The following is a 19,604-nucleotide window of genomic DNA, read 5'->3' as shown; positions in this document are numbered from 1 at the left end:
CCTGTTTATGCAACATTAATAAGATCGTCATAGCTCCTATTAGCTGATAGTTGTCTGAGTCCTGTGTTTTACAAAAGCTCAGTTCTGAATTCAGTATTGGTCATCATCTTTTAAAGGTCTACATTTAAGGCATATAAAAGACACCAGCTAGGGTCATAACACATCTGCTCACTCTGTTATATGTAAATTGGAAGAAAGGGGCCCATCTGCCTGTGTGTAAAGAAAAATTAGTTGAATTGGGGTAGCTACTTACAAATATGCTAGCAAGGAAGGATCTGATGTTAAAGTTAAAATATCTTGTCTTATGAATCATAGGGATACGTTCTCCCTTTAACAAAAGATTGTAGCTGGATGTTGTGGTACTTGCCTGTAATCATAGTACTTGGTAAGTGAAGACAGGAAGGTCAAGAGTCCAATGTCAGTTGGCTACATAGGAAGTATGAAGCCAACCTGGCCTACATGAGACCCAGTCTCCAAAAATCAAAAATTAACTCATTCAAATTAAAAGGTGATTATGTCAAGATTTCCCAACATGAAATAATTTATGTCAATGACAAGCAGTCCTTACTTCTGGGTAGAGAGTTGTCTCCTATGTATGGCAATATTAAATTCAGTGGCCAAATCTTCCTCCCTGGATCCTGTTTCTGCATGTTTCTTAGGAAGTAGAGATTAACTACACCTCATTTGGCTCCTACCAGCTGCACCAACCTGATGATGTGAGAGATCGGCAATGGAGAAGTCGAATGACAGCTCTGAGTACGGTTTCATATTAGTGGGCTTCTCTGACCGCCCTCGTCTGGAGATGGTGCTCTTCATCGTAAATTTTACTCTGTATTCCGTGGCTGTGCTGGGAAACACAACCATAATCCTTGTGTGTATATTGGACCCCCGGCTTCACACCCCAATGTACTTCTTTCTGGCAAATCTTTCATTTCTGGATCTCTGCTTTAGTACCAGCTGCATCCCGCAGATGCTGGTAAACCTCTGGGGACCAGATAAGACCATCAGCTATGCTGGCTGCGTGGTCCAGCTTTTCTCCTTCCTATCAGTTGGGGGTATAGAATGCATCCTTTTGGCTGTTATGGCATTCGACCGCTATGCTGCTGTTTGCAAACCTTTGCATTACATGGTCATTATGCACCCACAGCTGTGTGTGAGACTGGTAGCCCTGGCCTGGGGGAGTGGGCTTATCAATGCCATTGTCATGTCACCACTAACAATGACCCTGTCCAGATGTGGGCGCCGCAAAGTTAATCATTTCCTTTGTGAAATGCCAGCTCTGATCAAGATGGCCTGTGTGGATGCTCGTGCGGTGGAAATGCTGGCTTTCACCTTCGCCATCCTTATTGTCCTGCTGCCCCTCACACTGATTCTTGTCTCCTACGGCTACATTGCTGCGGCTGTGCTGAAGATCAAGTCGGCTGCTGGAAGATGGAAAGCTTTCAACACCTGTAGCTCCCACATCACTGTGGTCTCCCTGTTCTACGGAAGCATCATCTATATGTATATGCAGCCCGGAAATAGCTCTTCCCAGGACCAAGGAAAATTTCTCACTCTCTTCTACAACTTAGTGACTCCTATGCTGAATCCTCTCATCTATACCTTAAGGAACAAAGAAGTGAAAGGGGCACTGAAGAAGGTTTGTGGGAGACACTGATGGACAGAAGGAAATAATGAGTTACAAAGTCCCAAGGACTTTTTCCCACATGTATCTATTGTTTGTTTATAATAAATCCACCTAATATATCAGACACTCTGAAGTACTTTTTTGGTTTGGCTTTGGTTGGGACAGTTTTGTGTAACCCAGGCTTTCTTCAGACTCAAATAGCCAAAGATGACCTTGAACTCCTAATCCTCGTGCCTCCATCTCCACAGTGATGGGGTTACAGGTGCATGCCAAGCTGACTCTTGGGTAGTGTTAATATGCTAAATACACTGAACTCTGTCCCAAGTCTGAATTAGCCACAGATACCACAATGCAGATAAATCTTAGCTTCTTAGAGTAAGCAGCTAAGTTATTCTGAGCTCTCAACAAAAAGAGCAAATCCCATGAAAGTGAGTGGCTGACACAGATATAAAACAAGCACATATTTAAATTGTATTCTAGTTAATCAGTGAAAGAAGAGGGGTAATATTTGGCTTCAAAAAGTCAAACATACAATGAATTTGTAAAGAATGAAGAAATGTCCAAATAAATGTGCAAATTCGGGCAAAATTAGCCTCAAAAAACAAAACAAAACAAAACAAAACAAAAAAAGGACAATTCAGTCATTCTCAAAAGGAAAGGATGTGTCCATTCTCTTGTTGGGGACTAGCATTGTGAATTCAAAGGGGGAAGGAACCAATGGTCACCTTGAAGATGATCTACCTACTACTTGGGAAAGACATCACAGACAAGCAGTTTGGGATGCAGCTCAGTGGTAGAGCACTAGCCCAATCTCCACAAGGGCCAAGGTTTGGGCCACTGCAATTCTATTAATACCCTGGGAAGAGAAGCAGGGAAAACAACAAAGCGAACTGGAATAAATGCTATATAACCAGAATGGAGTATTTGAGGGGACAAAAGGGACAGCAAGCTGGAGGAAGGGGAGGAAGAAAGAAGAGGATAGAGGCAATTAGAGTAAAGGATAATGATAAGTGTGACAGTGAAATCCTTTAGGCATCTGGTCTGTGGACCTGTAACAGTGGCCACACCCCTTTGGGTATGGCTTCAGGCGGGCTGAAGCAGAAAGAGAAGAGCTTGAGGCGTGGCTTTCTTTTGCCTGCTCTTTTTGGCAAGCCAGCAGATCTGGTAGGGAGAGCAGTGAAACACTCCAGTGGTTCTTTGTGTTTTTCTGTGTAATTGTTCCCCAATAAATAGCCATTTATTGTTTATCTTGGGTCTAGTAATATAATTACATCCTTGCTTTCAAAATCCAATTCTTTGCATACTAACTATGGGATTAGTTTTAAAATGTCTTCATGGATTTGGATAAGTAAAGACTTTTTAAAACAGGATATAAAAGACAAAATAATAAAAGTAAGATGCATCAAAATTTAAAATGTTCACAGAAGGAGATAGTGCTGAGAACTTTAAACCTGAGAAGCAATTTCTGTGAGTTCTCTCCATACCACATATACACCTAATTAAAACAATATTTTAAATATTTTATGAAATATATTTTGATCATATTCTTTCACCTTCTAGATCCTCTCCACCTTATTCCTCACCTTCCTCTCTTCCTCTCTCTCAAAATCTGGAAAACAACTAAAAATCAAAACACACAAGCAAACTTAAAAAAAAAAAAAAGAAAATCATTAAGGCAAAAACCAAAACAAAACAAAAAGCCTGTGCTCACTAATGTGTGAGCGCACGCGCACATTCGCGTGTGCACACACACACACACACAGACACACACACACACACACACACACACACACACACACACACACACAATAGAATCTGTTTTGGGTTGGCCAGCCAGCTACTTCTGGGAATGAGGCTTTCCCTGGATTGGATGATATACGCAATAACATTCAATTGTAGAAAACTAATTTTTCTTTTCCCAGCAGGTATAAGTTGGTATAAATTGCAAATAGCTTCTTGGTTAAGGTGGGATCCCATGCCACTTCCCTCTCTCAGTGCTGTGGTTTTGTCTAGTTTGAACCTGTTCAGGTCTTGTGCATACTGTACAGTCTCTGTGAGTTAATATGTGCATCAGACCTATTGTGTCTGGAAGACGTTGTTTCCCTGGAGACATCTACCACCTCTGATACTTACAATTTTAGTCTTGTGTATATTGGTCCAGTCTCTGTGAGCTCTTATGTGCATCAGTCCTGTTACATTTGGGAAGACACTGTTTACTTGGAGTCATCCACCACCTTGGGCTTTTACAGTCTTTTTGCATCCTCTTCTGCATAGATCACTGAGCTTTGAGGGGAGATGTTGGGTCCATAAAAGTCGCTTCATTCCTTCTTGACATAAGGTCAGAGAGGTCGAGCCTATTATTGCTTCTTCAAGGTCAAACAACAGAATGTTTGGCCTAAGGTGTGGCTAATTGTGTGCCATGCCTTGACAACAGGATATCTGGCCTAAAGAGTAATTAATGGATGTCTTACATTGACAACAGGATATTTTGTTTAGGGTGTGGTTACTTGAAGTTTTGGGTATTTGGAAGGTAACTACACTTGCTTGTTCTTTGTATCTTGGTAAGGAAGTCTTTTGCCTTCCTCCCTTTTGATTGGGATATATAAGAGCTTTGAATAATAAACTTGGGGCTGATCCTGGTATTCACTAGGTGCCCTACTCTATCTATTGTTCCTTATCTGCTTCTTTCCTCAATCCACACTCTCCCTCTCAGGTATGGACCAGACAGAGGCCTTGTAACACAGGTTACTACAGGGAGGGAGTTGATAAAGAAATCCCATTTAGGGCTAAGTTCAAAATTTCTCACTATCTACACATTGTACAGTTGTGGGTCTCTGTTTTAATTCCCATCTACTGCAAGAAGAAGCTTCTCTGTGATAGTCTTCTCTATGAGTATAATGATACATCATTAGGAGTCATTTTATTGCTATGTTCCTTTAGAATAATAATAGTAGTAGATTTCCCACTAGGTCCATGACTTATTTAGTTTCAGGTTCTTGGTCACTTTACCATTGTTAATTCTGAGTTCCATCTCATAGAGTGTGTCTTAAATCCATCAAAAAGTGATTGATTACTCCCATAAAATTTGTGCCACTGTTGCACCACAGTATCTTGCAGGCAGAGCCCTGCTGTAGGTCAAAGAAGCTATAACTGGAAGAAATTGATGATTACCTTGCTCCTCTGATAGTGTATAAAGTATCTTAGACCACCATGCATGCTAGTCTGTAGGGATGAAAATTCTAGTAGAGCAATTGCTCTATTTATTTGATAATATATGTAAGTTGTGACTTCAGCAATAGACCCTTACTATCAGAGTATGGAGAGTAGCCCAATGCCAATAGTCTGTGATGTTTAAGAAGGGATCCATAGGACCAGTTTAGCATTGACTCAATAAAATATAACCATTTCCTGGCACTGGAGGTTTTGTTTGGTGGCATAAGATGTCTAGTTGGGGCATTGTCTTTATCTAACCCACTCACCTCACCTCCTCATTTAATTCTCCTATTCTACTTTTCCCTTGATCTCTTCATAACACTATGCTTTATTTCCCCTTCCTTGGAAGATACTCTCCTCCCCCATGGCCCCTTACTAGCTACATAACCTCCGTCGTAATACAGATTGAAATACACATATCTAAAGTCTAAGAGACAATATCTACCTATAAAAGAAAACATGAAATATTTGTTGTTGGGGATCTGGTTTATCTCATCCAGAATGATTGTTTTTAGCTCCATCCATTTATCTGAAAATTCCATATTTTAATTTTTTCTTGATAGCTGAAAAATATTTCATTGTGTAAATGTGCCAAATTTTCATTATCCATTCATTAATCCTTTAATAAACATTTAGACTGTTTCTAGTCTTTGTCTATTATGAATATAGCAATAAACATGTATAAAGGCAGGCTCATTATAATAACACCAGACTTTTCAATGAAGGCTCTGAAAGAAAAAAAAAAACTCTGTACAGATGTTCTACAACCTGTAAGAAACCACAGATGCTATCTCCATACTGTCATATCCAGCAAAACTACCAATCACAATTGATGGGGTAAGTTCTTCTGTGTGTGTGTTTGTTTTATTGCTTGATAAATAAAGCACTGTTTGGCCCATAGGGGAGCAAGTTAGGCGGGACTAGGAGTCAAGGAAGATTCTGGGAAATGTAGTAAAGTCTTGTGAACCAGACAGGAAGTGACATAGCAGGCAGACTCCGGATATAAGCAGGGACAAACAGGAAGTCACTCTATTCCTCTTCCTCCTGCTCTTTGCTCTGGAGCCACCATGTAATCCCAGGAAGACAGGACCCATTCTGTCGGCATCCTCCATAAGATAAGTCTTATGATTATGGTTGGTAATTAAGACTGAGCTAACAGATAAGAAATCCTAGTCATTGGTCAACAGCACTGTACCTAATATTAGTCTCTGTGTGTTATTTTGGCCACCCATGTGGTGGGAAGAACTTGGGCTGCTGGTGTAAAGACTTATCGTAACACACAATCATAGGAAAAAGAACAATATTTCATGGTAAAAACAAATTTAAGCCCATCAGTCCACCTCTATAAAAATCACTAGAAGAAAAACATCCATCTGAAGATGAGGTTAACTAAACCCAAGGATACAAAGAGTGGGGAGTGACATAATAACACAATAACAGGAATTAATAAACACTGCCTGATAATAACTGTCAATATTAACTATCTCAATTAATAAAGAGAGAATAATAAGACATAGGCTAACAGGTTAGATCAGAAAACAGGATTTATTTTTTGCTGCATCCAAGAAATACACCTTACCAGCAAAGACAGACAGCATCTCAGGGTGAAAGATAGAAAAATGTATTCCAAACAAATGTAACCAGAAAGCAAGCAGGTGTAGACTTCATGTCTGATAAAACAGACTTCAAACCAAAACTAATCAGAAAAGTCAGGGAAAGACACTACATACTTACTAAAGGAAAAAATCCAACAAGAGGATATTGCAATTCTAAACATTTATGCACCAAACACAAGGACTTCTGAGTTCATAAAAGAAACACTGCTAGAGTTAAAATTATACAATAATTTAACACAATAAGAGTGGGTTTCTTTAATACCTCAATATTACCAGCATATCATCTGAACAATAGACAGAGAAATTCTGGAGTTAAATAATGACATTAATCAAATGGACCTAACAGACATCTACAGAATATCCCACCCAAACACAAAAGCATATACTTTCTTCTCAGCAGCCCTCAGAACTTTCTCCAAAATTAATCACATACTAGGACATGAAGCAAATATCAGCAGCTATTAAATATTGAAATAAAATGCTGAATCCTATCTGACCATCATGAAAAAGCTGGATATCAATAACAGAAGTGACAGAAAGTGTAAAAACTCATAGAAACAAAACAAGTCACCACTTAATGGAAATTGGGTCAAGAAAAAAAGCAAGAAGAAAAATAAAAACATTTAGAATTTTATGAAAATTAGAACACAGCATATTCAAACCTATGGAGCACAGTGAAGGCAAATTCTAAAAGTTTATATCTCTAAATGCCTACATCTAAAAACTGAAGAAATTCTGTACAACCATTTTTAAAGACTCATGCCACAGAATTGTAAGAACTCTGACACCAATGAAAATAACATAAATTGTCAAAGGTAAAAAGACTTGAAAAATAACCTCTCTCTTTTCACCCTCTCTCTCTCTCTCTCTCTCTCTCTCTCTCTCTCTCTCTCTCTCTCTCTCTCTCTCTCACACACACAACACACACACACACACACACACACATACACACACCTAATAAACATGAAAAGGTTCTCAACTCAATACTCATCAGAAATTGTAAATTTTCTTTTCTTTATTTTTAGTCATTATTATTTTCTTTACCATGGGAACTTTCCCCCCATTTATTGAACATGGATTCTTTTCTCATGTACTATCATCTGAATACAGTTTCCTGTCCCTCTACTCCTCCCAGTTCCTTCCCACCTCCTCTTTCATCTGGATTCACTCCTTTTCTGTCTCTCATTAGAAAAGAATAGGCTTCTAAGAGATAACAACAAAATATACCAGAATGAAATATAATAAAAAAATAAAAACTTCCATAGTTAAGTTGCATAAGACAAGCCAACAGAAAAAAAGAACCCCAAGAGAAGGCACAAGAATCAGACACCCACTTGTTCAGGAATCTTATGGAAGTATTAAACTGAAAGCTAGAGTATGTTAGCAGAGGACCTGATGCACACCCGTGCCAGTCCTGTGATTGCTGCTTCTGTCTATGTTTCTTTTGCTCAGTTGTTTTAGAGGCCCATGTTCTCCTGGTGTCCTCTCCTTCTGCCTCCTCTTCCACGGAATTCTCTGAGCTCTGAGGGGAGGGATTTGATGGAAGAGTATCATTTAGAGCTATGTGCTCCAAGCTCTCTCCCCCCTCTTCATAATGTCTCGCTGTAGGTCTCTGTATTCATTTCCATCTGCTATATGTGGAAGCCTCTCTGGTTATGGCTAAATAAGGAACTGATCTACCAGTATAGCAGAATATCATTAGGAGTATTTTTATTGTTACTTCCCCACACACACAGAGAGAGAGATCAGTAGTATTTGGTTTTACCCTAGGTCTCTGGGATATCTAGTCTCTGGTTCTTAGTCACCCAAACAGCATCATAAAATGGAGTAGGTCTTAATTCAAATCAAACATTGGTTGGTTACTCCCATAAGGTTTGTGCCATCATTGCCTTAGCATATTTTTCAGGCAAGACAGGTTGTATATCAATGGTAGATCAATGGTTGGGTTGGTGTTTACATTTCTTCTTTGGTAATCTGATGAGTGCCTTCCATGTCATAAACACTAGAAAATGGGGATGGAGGTTCTATGTAGACACCAGTTCTACCACTCCATGTTAAATGAGTTGTAATGGTGTTGTCTTCAGAGATGGAACCTTCCTGTCAGTTTGTGGAGAGCAACCTATTATCTTGGAAACAGCCTGAGTTACTAGGGATTTCCATGGGATCTTTTCAACCAATAACTCAATTGGATCAAACCAACTGGCACTGGAAGTTTCATTTGGTGACAAAAGATGGCTAGTTGGGATTCTACCTCTCTCACTATTTGGAGACTTCATTGGGATTGCCTTTATATATTATAAGTTTCCACTGTGCTGGGTTTCCAAACTGCCCCTAAATGCCTTTCAGTTATCATTGTCTCACCCCTCATTCCCTCTCTCAATCCTATCTCCCTTGCCCTTTCTGACCTGATCCTCCCATTCTTGTCCCTGCTCTCCCTCGCTCTAGTCCACCCTTATCTATTCTATTTCCCCTTCCCATGGAAGTCCATGTGTCCTCCTTAGTCCCTTCCTCTATACCTAACCTCTCTGGGTCTATGGATTATAGATTAGTTACCATTTATTTAATAGCTAATATCCAGATTTAAACAAGTACATGCCATATTTATCTTTCCATGTCTGGGTTATCTCATGTAGGATGATTTTTTTCTAATTCTATCCATTTGCCTGCACATTTCATGATGTCATATTTTAAGAGCTGAGTAATACTTCATTGTATAAATGTACCATATTTTCTTTACTCTTCAGTTGATGGACATCTAGGTTGTTTCTAATTATGACTAGAGCAACAATGAACATAGTTGATCAAGGGTTCTTATGGTAGGTTGAAACATCATTTGGATATATGCTCAAGAATGGTATAGCTGGATCTTGAGATATATCAATTCACATCTTCCTGAGGAACCACCGTGGTGACTTCTACAGTGGTTGTAGAAGTTTGAACTTCAACCATCACTGGAATGTTCCCTTTGCTCCAATTGTCACCAGAATGGGCTATGCCTGTATTATTGATCTCAGCCATTCTGAAAGGTATAAAATGGAATCTCAAAGTTGTTTTGATTTGCATTCCTCTAAGTGTTTCTCAGACATTTAAGTTTCCTCTGCTGAGAATTGTCTGTTTAGAGATGTACCCTGATTGTTAATTGGGTTCTTTGGTTTTTGTTTTTTTATAACAATTTTTCTGAGTTCTTTGTGTATTTTGGATATTATTCAAAGACTTGAAGTTTTGTAATCATACACGTCTTTCACTTGCCTGGTTAAAGTTACTCCAACATATTTTATATTATTTGGGGCAATTGTGAAAGGTGTTGTTTCCCTGATTTCTTTCTCAGTCTGTCATTTGAGGGTTACTGATAGGAGGGTTACTGATTTATGTGAATTAATTTTGTATCCACCTCTTTTGCCAAAAATGTTTATTAGCTATAAGAGTTCCCTAGTAAAAGTTTTAGGGTCACTTTTGTATACTATGATATTATCTGCCAATACACTTAAACTTCTTCCTTTCCAACCTATATCCCCTTATCTCCTTTAGTTGCCTTATCACTCTAGATAAGATTTCAAGTATTATATTGAATGGGTATGCAGAGAGTGGGCAGCCTTGTCTTATTCCTGATTTTAGTGCAATTGTTTTGAGTTCTTCTCCATTTAATTTGATATAGGCTATATGCATACTGTAAACAGCCTTCATTATATTTAGGTATGTACCTTGTATCTCTAGTCACTCCAGGACTTTTATCATGAAGGGTTGTTATATTTTTTCAAAGGCCTTTAAGAATCTAATGAGATGATCATGTGGGTTTTTTCTTTCATTGTGTTTATATAGTGGATTATATTTCTTACTTTTGTATTTTGAACCATCTTGATATCTCTGGAATGAACCTACTTGATCAGGGTTAATTATTTTTTGCACATGTTCTTGGATTATGTTTGTAAATTTTTTGTCAGGTATTTTTGCACCTATATTCATGAGGGAAATTGGTGTGTAATTTCCTTTCTTTATTGGATCTTTCTGTTGTTTGGGTATAGGGTAACTGTGGCCTCACAGAAGAAATTGGCCAAAGTTCCTTTTGTTTCTAATTTGTGGAGTAATTTGAGAAACATTGGCAATAACTTTTCTTTGAAAGTCTGGTAGAATTTTGATTTAAAACTATCTAGTCCTGGGACTCTTTTGGTTGGGAGACTTTTAATGACTGCTTCTATTTCACTAGGTGATATAGACCTGTTTAAATTGCTTATCTGTCTGAACTTTAACTTTAGAAAGTAGTGTCTAAAGTGGGAAATTACCAACATGGAGCCAAGTAGAAATATAAGGGTTTAATAGGGATAAGCCTTACTTACAGAGTGACCTAGCCAGCCAGCGCAACGCCAGTCTGTACAGCAACTGAAAAAGAAACGGAAAGTGAAACCCAGCCACCTGAACCTCTCACTCTGCATCACCCTGACCACGCCCTCGTAGGCGTGGTCAGGCACACCTTTAGCCAGCCCCTAAGCAGGCATGGCTACAGGTTCCCCCACAATTCCCCTTTTAGTCTAAAGGAGGATTAAAACTTAACAGTGTAAAGTATCCAAATTTAACAATCATAAAGGTGAAACATAAGAAGATACAACAATCTGCTTATGTCACATCCTAACTATCTATTTTAACTAACCCTAAAGTCATCTGAAAGAGGTGTCCAAGCCTGAACACCTCCTTCCAATCCCAACCATAAACAATAGGAAGCTATCCCTAACTAGGTATATACACTATCCTAAGCGACAACAATGGGGAAAGGGGGCGTAGCATCCTCCAAGTTACTTTCTGCTAAAATGGGATGACAATAGCCTTGTGGGGTCCTGTAGGAAGAAAATGTTAGTATAGTGAAAGTCTTGAATGGATTATATCCAGTCCATGTTAGATGGGATTCGCTTGATTGAAGATCTAGGTTGAAATCCTCAGCTTGATTGAAGTCAGTACCCGAAACTCTGGCCGGAGTGTCAGTTGAAATGAGGCCAGTTGGATCCAGTGCAGTCGAGCAGGTATGGCCCATTTTCTTTCCAGGGTGTCCAGGGATTGCTGTCAGGCAGGTCTTCATTGGCTGTGTGGGACTCAAACATAAACAGTTAGCAGAGAAATGTTTGCTTGTGTATGTACACATGCTGGGAAAGGCAATCATGGGAGCATAACAATTATGAGAGGGTGCACACCTTGAAAGAAAGAGCCAAGAAAAGACAAAGACAGTCCCCAAATTCTTTTCTTATTCTGTATTACATCAATTGGCTTCTTGATACAATACAGAAACTCTAAAGTTTAGTTAAACAACGTGCTTGGATTTTAGAGGTGGAAAGCCAAATCCACCTCTAAATCCAGCATTGGTTTAATTGAATAGGGACTAGGAAATAAAGAGAAATAGAGTTCTCTGAGAGACAGCTGTAAAGTTTACCATATGGCATGTTCCTTTTGTTTGAGGATGACCCCATGCCCCAAGGTTCCCAGAGAAAGAGGGAAACCTGCAGCCACAGCCTGCCCTGTTGGGCCGCTGAGCGGCATTGGAGCAGCTTCCGTATGCTCGCGCCATCCGGGTGCTCTTGGGCGTTGGACTCTGCACTCCCGAGATGATAGACAGATCCAGATAAAGAAAAACCTCTAAAGGTTTACACTATGTTTAAAAATATATGTAGGCTTGTGAGAGAAAAAATAACAGGAGGAAATAGAGTAGTTGGTTATGGTGGTGCACGATGGTAGGATTTGCTGAAGGAAGCAGAGGCAGGCAGATTTCCACAGAGAAACCCTGTCTCAGAAAAAAAAAGAAACAAAAGAAAGTAAAAATAAAGTAATAAAAAAAAACCACATAAAGATGGAAAATACACAGAGAATCTGGATACTGTATGCCATATTGTTGTCTTTAAATTGTTTGATTGCCAAGGAAAGACTTACTGCTGCTAAAATACATTTGATTATAAATGCTGCTAAATTAATCCAACTTATACATTTTAAAAATGCTTTGACTTCAAAATTTAAGTCTAAGGACAGGCTACTTGGAAAAAAAGTTTTTTCTTGTGTTTCCACAGAAAATGAAAAGCTGTGGATTCCTTCCAGACTAATATGGTTTGATCAAACAAGACCCCCTGAAGCTGAGATGATACAGCCTTGCAAACTACAAAAACAAGGACTTGGTCAGATTTCTGTGTTTTATCATGATTCCAATGGTATGAATATCGCCCCCAATTAGCAGGAAGCAGTTTAGAAAGAATGACACCCATATTCCCAAATATTGTTTATAAATGTTTGTTTTCATTTAAATGGGGTTAATTATAAATGATAATGAGCATACTCATTTTTTTAAAGAAAAAAAGGGTAATAGGATATAGGAATGACTACTTTGCATTGGTATGGATTTTCATTTATTGATACAACTTTAAGTTCAATTTTGAGATATGTACATGTCTCCTCTTGTTTAGGTATTGTGTTTATACAGATCTTTTTACCTATAATAGTCAGAACTTATAATTAGGTTAGTTAGGTTTTCTAGATATCCAGAGATGTATTTGAGATGGATAGGTATTCTTCAAACCTTTCAAAGACCTACAGAAATATGGCATTTAAATAATTTAGGATTTTTCTTGACAGTGAGACACAACTGCTCCTGGCACACCAATTATGTCAGAAAGGAGGATGGGCATCGAAGAAACTCGTTATGGAGTTTGCTTTCAACATGACAAGATTAGCCATTTGGGCAAGAAACCGCTCTTGCCTGGACTGTTTGTTGCTATATAAACTGGACATGTATAAACTGGACATGCAGGACCCACAAGAAAATGACTGCTAAACTTACAAAACAAGACTACTAAAGGGTTCCTGTTGAAATGGAGAAGTGTGCCAGACACACTGTGGCCTATGGGCTGAAGATGGATGCCCCAACGTTACAGAAGAACTTTGGGTGACTGTCCAGGTAGCCAGATGTCTCTGTCAATTCTAGAGTTTATATATTTTTGCTTCTGTGGTCTTTGATAGAGTTGAAGACAGATAGTTAAGGTTATAGTTTTCTTCAGTTATTATAAAAGATAAGTTATCTTTCTTTTTATTTAGACAGAAAAGAGGAGATGATTGGGGAAGTACTTCTGTGTATGTTTAACTTATTGATTGTTAAATAAAGTTCTGTTTGGCCAATGAGACAGCAAGTTAGATGGGACTAGGAGTCAAAGAGGATTCTGGGAAATGTAGTAGGTAAGTGGTGATCCAGGCAGGAAGTGACATAGCAAGGAAACTCATATCTAAGCAAGGAGAAACAGGAAGTGTCCCTTTTCCCCCTCTGCTCTTCCTCCAGTGGTGCGATGTGACCCACCGGCAAGGAGGGATGCCAATAAGGCGTCTGATAAGATAAGTCTTATAAAATATATAGATTTATGATAATTGAGACTGAGCTAACAATTGAGAATCCTAGTCATTGGCCAAGCAACATTGTACCTAATACAAGTTTCTCTGTGCATTAATTGGGGCCCTCACTCAGGCGGGGGGCTGGCGTAAAGCGCACACGTGGTGGAGGGGCTCAGCAGCTTTTGGCAGAAAGATTTATTGTAACAAGTCTCTACTGAGAATATTATGCATTTCTTTTAGGTTTTCAAAATTGGTGACATACAGGTTTTTTAAGTATGTCCTTATGATTCTCTGAATTTCCTCAGTATCTGCTGTTATGCTCTCTTTTCATTTCTGATTTTGTTAAGTTAGTCTCTCTCCACTTTTTGTTAATTTTTATAAGGATTTGATGATCTTAATAATTTTCCCAAAGAATTAACTCTTTGTTTCATTGATCCTTTGTACTGTTCACTTTGTTTTAAACTCAGCCCTGACTTTATTTCTTGCCATCTACTCCTTTTGGGTGTGGTTTCTTCTTTTTGTTCTACAGCTTTCAGGTGTGCTATTAAGTTAGTATGAGATCTCTCCAGATTTGTTATTGTTGTTGTTTGATTGTTGATTGCTTCTTAACATAGGTACTTAGTACTATTAACTTGCCTTTTAGAATGAATTTCATTGTATGTCATAAGTTTGGGTATGATATGTATTCATTTTCATTCAATTCTAGAAATACTTAGTAATTTCTTTATTTCTGTCTTGACCTATTTCTTATTCAGTAGAGAGTTGTTCAGTTCCCACGAGTTTGTAAGCTTCCTGTTGTTTCTATTGTTGTTGATATGCAGCTTTAATCTGTGGTGGTCTGATAGGATGTAGGGAGTTATTTCAATTTTCTATATCTGTTGAGACTTGTGTCTGAGTATGTGATCAATTTTGGAAAAAGTTCCATGAGGTGCAGTGAATAATGTACATTCTTTTGAGTTTGGATGAATGCTCTGTGAATATCTGTTACGGCCATTTGGTTTATAGCATCTGTTAACCCTAGCATGTCTCTGTTTAGTTTTTGTCTAAATGACCTGTTTATTGGTGAGAGTGAGGTGTTGAAGTCTCCCACCATCAGTGTGTGAGAGTCAATATGTGATTTAAAGCATAGTAGTGTTTCCTTTACAAACTTGGGTTCCTGTGTTTGGAGCACAAATGTTGAGAATTGAAATCATTTGGTGGATTTTTCCTTTGATGTGTATGTAGTGTCTTCCCCTATCTCTTCTGATTAGTTTTTGTTTGAAGTCTATTTTGTTAGATATTAAAATGGCAACACCAGCTTATTTCTTATGTCCATTTTCTTGTAACATCTTTTCCAACCCCATACCTCGAGGTAAATATCTCAATATCAAAGATATTGAATGAAGCAAAAACATGGGTCCTATTTTCACATCCATTCTGTTAGTCTGTGTCCTTTTATTGGGGGAATTGAGACCATTGATATTAAGAGATAGAAGTGACCAATGATTAGTGATTCCTATTATTTCATTGTTGGTAGTGGTGGTGGTGATGGTGTGTGGGTGTGTGTGTTTTCTTTGATTTTGGTGTTCTGGAATTATTTATTCTCTGTGTTTTCTTGGTTGTAGTTAGCCTCTTTAAGTTGCAATTTTCCTTCTAGCACCCTCTGTATGACTGGATTTGTCGATAAATATTGCTTGAATTTGGTTTTATCATGGGCTCTCTTATTTTCTCCATCTATGGTGATTGAAAGTTCTGCTAGGTATAATAGTTGGGGCTGGTATGTATGGTCTCTTAGAGCCTGCAGCACATCTGTCCAGGCCCTTCTGGCTCTTAGATTCTCCATTGAGAAGTCATGTGCAATTCTAATAGCTCTGCCTTTATATGTTACTTGGTCTTTTCCCTTGAAGCTTTTAATATTCTCTTTTTGTTCTGTATCTTTAGTGTTTTGATTATTATGTGCCAAGAGAATTTTCTTTTCTTATCTAATCTTTTTGATGTTCTGTATGCTTCTTGTACCTTTATATCCTTCTTTAGGTTAGGAAACTTTTCTTCTATGAATTTGTTAAAAAATATTTTCTGGGCCTTTGAGCTAGGTTTCTTTTCCTTCCTCTATTCCTCTTTTGTTATTATTGTTGTTGTTTTGTTTGTTTGTTTTTTCAAGACAGGATTTCTTTGTGTATTGCTGACTATTCTGGAACTCACTCTGTAGACCAGGCTGGCCTTGAATTCAGAGATCTGCCAGCTTCTATCTTCCAAGTACTGGGATTAAAGGTATGCACCACCCTCACTACCCAGCTAATTCCTATTAGTCTTACATTTGGTCTTTTCATAGTGACCCAGGTTTCCTGCATGTTTTGTGTAAGGAAATTTTTTATTTACCATTTTCTTTAGCTGATGTATGCATTTTTTGCTATCACATGTTATATGCCTGAGATTCTCTCTTGCATCTCTTGTATTCTGTTGGTCAAGTTCCTGTTCAAATTCCCAAACTTTGCATTTCCAGAATTCCCTCAGTTTGGGTTTTCTTTCTTGATTTTACTTCCATCTTCAAGACCATCTTCTTTAAGGCATTCTATCATCTTCATGAGGCTATTTTAGGGTCTTTTCTTGAGTTTTGGCTATTCTGGAATATTCAGTATCTGCTGTGGTAAGGTTGCTGGGCTCCAGGAAAAACAGATTTTCCTGACTGTTATTGGTTGAATTTTTACAATGACATCTGGGCATCCAGAATTGGGATGATTATGGGTTTGGTGGTGATATCTGGTTTTGTCTCTAGTGGGTGAGTGTTTTGTTCCTTGGCTTCCACTTCCTCCCTGGACTTTAGGAGAGTGTGGTGTATATGTGCTACCTGGTAGAAAATTTTCTGTGGACATGTTTCCCTGGCCTGCTCAGCTAGTGTGTCACCAGGGTATTCCTGCAGGAACTGGAGGCTAGGTTAATGGAATGGATTGGGGTAATGGAGGATGGAGAAGATCTGTGTGATTCACTGAGGGTGAGGTCAGAGAGGAAAGGGAGACAGCAGCAGGTTTTCTGCTACAGAGCTGAGGATGGGACTGGAGGGGGGGCATGGATCTGCAAGGGCAGAAGGAGAAGTGTGAATCTGTGGTCCATCTGTGGGATCCACAAGAGATGGGAACTGGGTAGGTAGGCACACGGAAGGCTGCCACATGTGTTCTGCTGCAGAGCTGGGAATGAGACTGGGGGATTGAATCTGTAGGAACAGAGGGAGAAGCAAATATCAGCAGGTGGCCCACCTGGTTTTCTCAGGTAATATAAATTTTCTGGTTGTAATAAAACCATACACACAATGGCCAAAACTACAAGCACTGACAATACGAAACAATGAAAATGTGTGGAACCTTAAGCTCACTTGTGTTGCTGGTGCACATTAAAGTGGTATTTGGGGAAGCTGTTTGATAGTTTCATTAATTATGCAAAACTATAGATTAAGCATAACTGAGTCTATTGGCTTGTGGGGGTTTGAGTAAGAATGGCTTCAGGGCCTTGTATATTTGAATACTAGGTCCTTATTTGGTGAGAAGGATTAGAAGGTGTGCCTTGTTGGAGGAGGCATGGCCTTTTTGGAGGAAGTGTGTCACTGGGTGGTGATGGGGTTTTAAACTCCTACACTTAGTGTCCTGTCTCTCCACCTCTCTCCTCTCTCCTTCTCCCCTCTCTCCTCTCCTTTCCTGTCCTGTCCTGTCCTCTCCTCTCCTCTCCTCTCCTCTCCTCCTCTCCTCTCTTCCCTCCCCTCTCTCTGCCTTGTGGTTATTGTCTCAACGTGTTAGCTTTCAGCTACTGCACCAGTGTGATATCTGCCTGACTCTGTGCTCCCAGCATTGATGGCCAAGGACTCTACTACCCTCTGGAACTGTGAGATCCAAATTAAATTCATTGTCTTATAAGCGGCCTTGGTTGTGGTGTCTCTTCATGGCAATAGAAAGTAACTAAAATATGGACCTATTACAGATATACTTTCTAAACAATGTTATAGAGTCTCAAAATAGAGATCTCTGGGAAGGGTCTTTTTAAAGTCATGGACGGAATGAGTGGTGATAAAGTGCATTTTGCAGGACAGGGAACAAGTTGGGTCAGGTAGAACATATAACTTAATCACTCTGAATTGATGGAAGCAGCAAGAAACTCTTTTAGAGACTTGACAAGGACAATGTTTAGTTTAATGTTTCCTGGAGCAAGCAATGAAATTATTATGCTGGTGTCCAAATTAATTAATTAAAGTTGAGTTGGAAAAATGCATATACCCCCAGTGAAATGTAGGGTCAGAAAATTATGTTTGCTTCATACTCATTTTTAATTATTTTATATAGCCTTCTTTAAATATCACTTTGTTTCTCATTGTGAGAAATTGTCTATCTTAGAATTAAGAGTTGGGAACTGGAATCGTCATGTAATTCAATCTTGTTTGTAATTCAAATATATAAAAAATCAAAAAAAGAATTAAGAGTTGGATATGGTTTGTTCTTCCTATAGCTCCTAATTAATTAATTTGTTTGCTTGCTTGATACAAAGTTCCTCTCTGTATCCCATGCTTTCCCAAATACTATGTATCAGAGGCTGACTTTGAACTCCTGATCTTCCCAAGTTCACCTGCCAAATACTGATATTAGTCATGTGCCCACATATTGAAATTTAATCTACATTATGAGATAGTAAAAAATGTGACTATGTAAGACCTCTAAAACTTACTGGTTTGCCTTCAGGAATATATAAACCCATTGATGTGATCAATAAATTAATTTGTTGATAGGCTATCTTCCAAATTGTCAAAATTCAATTTGTCCTGGTCTGTGGCACTGTCATGTGATACCCTTCACTACCTTGGACTCTGTCACAAAGAAAACTATCGCTAGCTGTGACCCCTTGTTTTAAGGCCCAACCCACAATCCAAAATAAACCCATTTTCTTTCTTATGTGTGGTATTGCACTATTAAAAGTAGAAAATAGAGTATACAACAGATGAGAATTTTTTTAAAAACCTATACATTTCATATTTCACTACAACCTGACTCAGAAGTGACAACCTAATCTTGCCTACATGTGCCTAATAGAATGGTACCAAAATATCCAGCATGCAAATGCTTTCTGTTTGACAGCTGAAAGTTATTAACATGATAGAGTTATATTAACTTTTTACTAACTGGATTAACTATTTGGTGGTACCTAGCAGAAACCCTTCAGTTTTCATTCTTCTCATCTGCTCTACTTTCATTCACATATTCTCATAAAAGTTATCTTACAAATTGTTATCCATTGACTTCAAAAAGTCCAAAGGTTATCATTACTTTGATGTTAATTTTATAATCCAATAAATATTAATTATTAAAAGCTACTAGAAATACATTGGGAACAATTAACATATACTTTGCTCTCTTAGAATTCCTAGATTCATGGGGGAAAAGACAATAAGCAAGATTTATACATGGATGCACAGCCACAATTCATCATAACTCCAACACGTGAGCACTGGGAGCACAGTGAAGGATACTACAGGCTATGGATGGCTCTATGCTTTTTATTTATGAAATCATCTAATATTCACAACATAACTGGTGTATGGTTGACTTTTCTATTGCTAATATTTTTGCAGATGAGAAAGCTGAGAAATAAAAGGTTAAGTAATATGGCCCCCATTGTACCACTAAGTGGTATAGAGGGACTTGAATCTAGGCCCTCTGAGCTGGAAGACACATGCCTACACATGGAGCAGCACTGATAACTGTAAGTTACATTGAGCTAGCACTGCTCAATGTAACATTTATGATCACAGAGCATAATGTGTTACATAAGGTGTGGGTGGT

At 38.5% G+C, this 19,604-nt stretch overlaps 1 protein-coding gene across 1 annotated transcript; it reads left to right on the top strand.

The window, feature by feature from the left end:
* Nucleotides 1-730: 730 nt before the first annotated feature.
* LOC100764473 (putative olfactory receptor 2W6) lies at nucleotides 731-1,657 on the top strand. The gene has a single exon (XM_027409490.1). It carries the CDS (start codon nucleotides 731-733, stop codon nucleotides 1,655-1,657), a length of 927 nt encoding a protein of 308 aa, XP_027265291.1.
* The last annotated feature ends 17,947 nt before the right edge of the window (nucleotides 1,658-19,604 follow it).

Source organism: Cricetulus griseus, chromosome 3 (assembly GCF_003668045.3).
Source record: "Cricetulus griseus strain 17A/GY chromosome 3, alternate assembly CriGri-PICRH-1.0, whole genome shotgun sequence".
In the NCBI taxonomy this organism is placed as follows: Eukaryota; Metazoa; Chordata; class Mammalia; order Rodentia; family Cricetidae; genus Cricetulus; species Cricetulus griseus.
Note: the sequence above shows the minus strand (reverse complement) of the source record. Positions and strands in the feature narration are given on the sequence as shown.

Excerpts from the sequence above, each read along its gene's own strand:
- LOC100764473 (XM_027409490.1), top strand. The coding sequence starts at position 731 with ATGGAGAAGTCGAATGACAGCTCTGAGTACGGTTTCATATTAGTGGGC.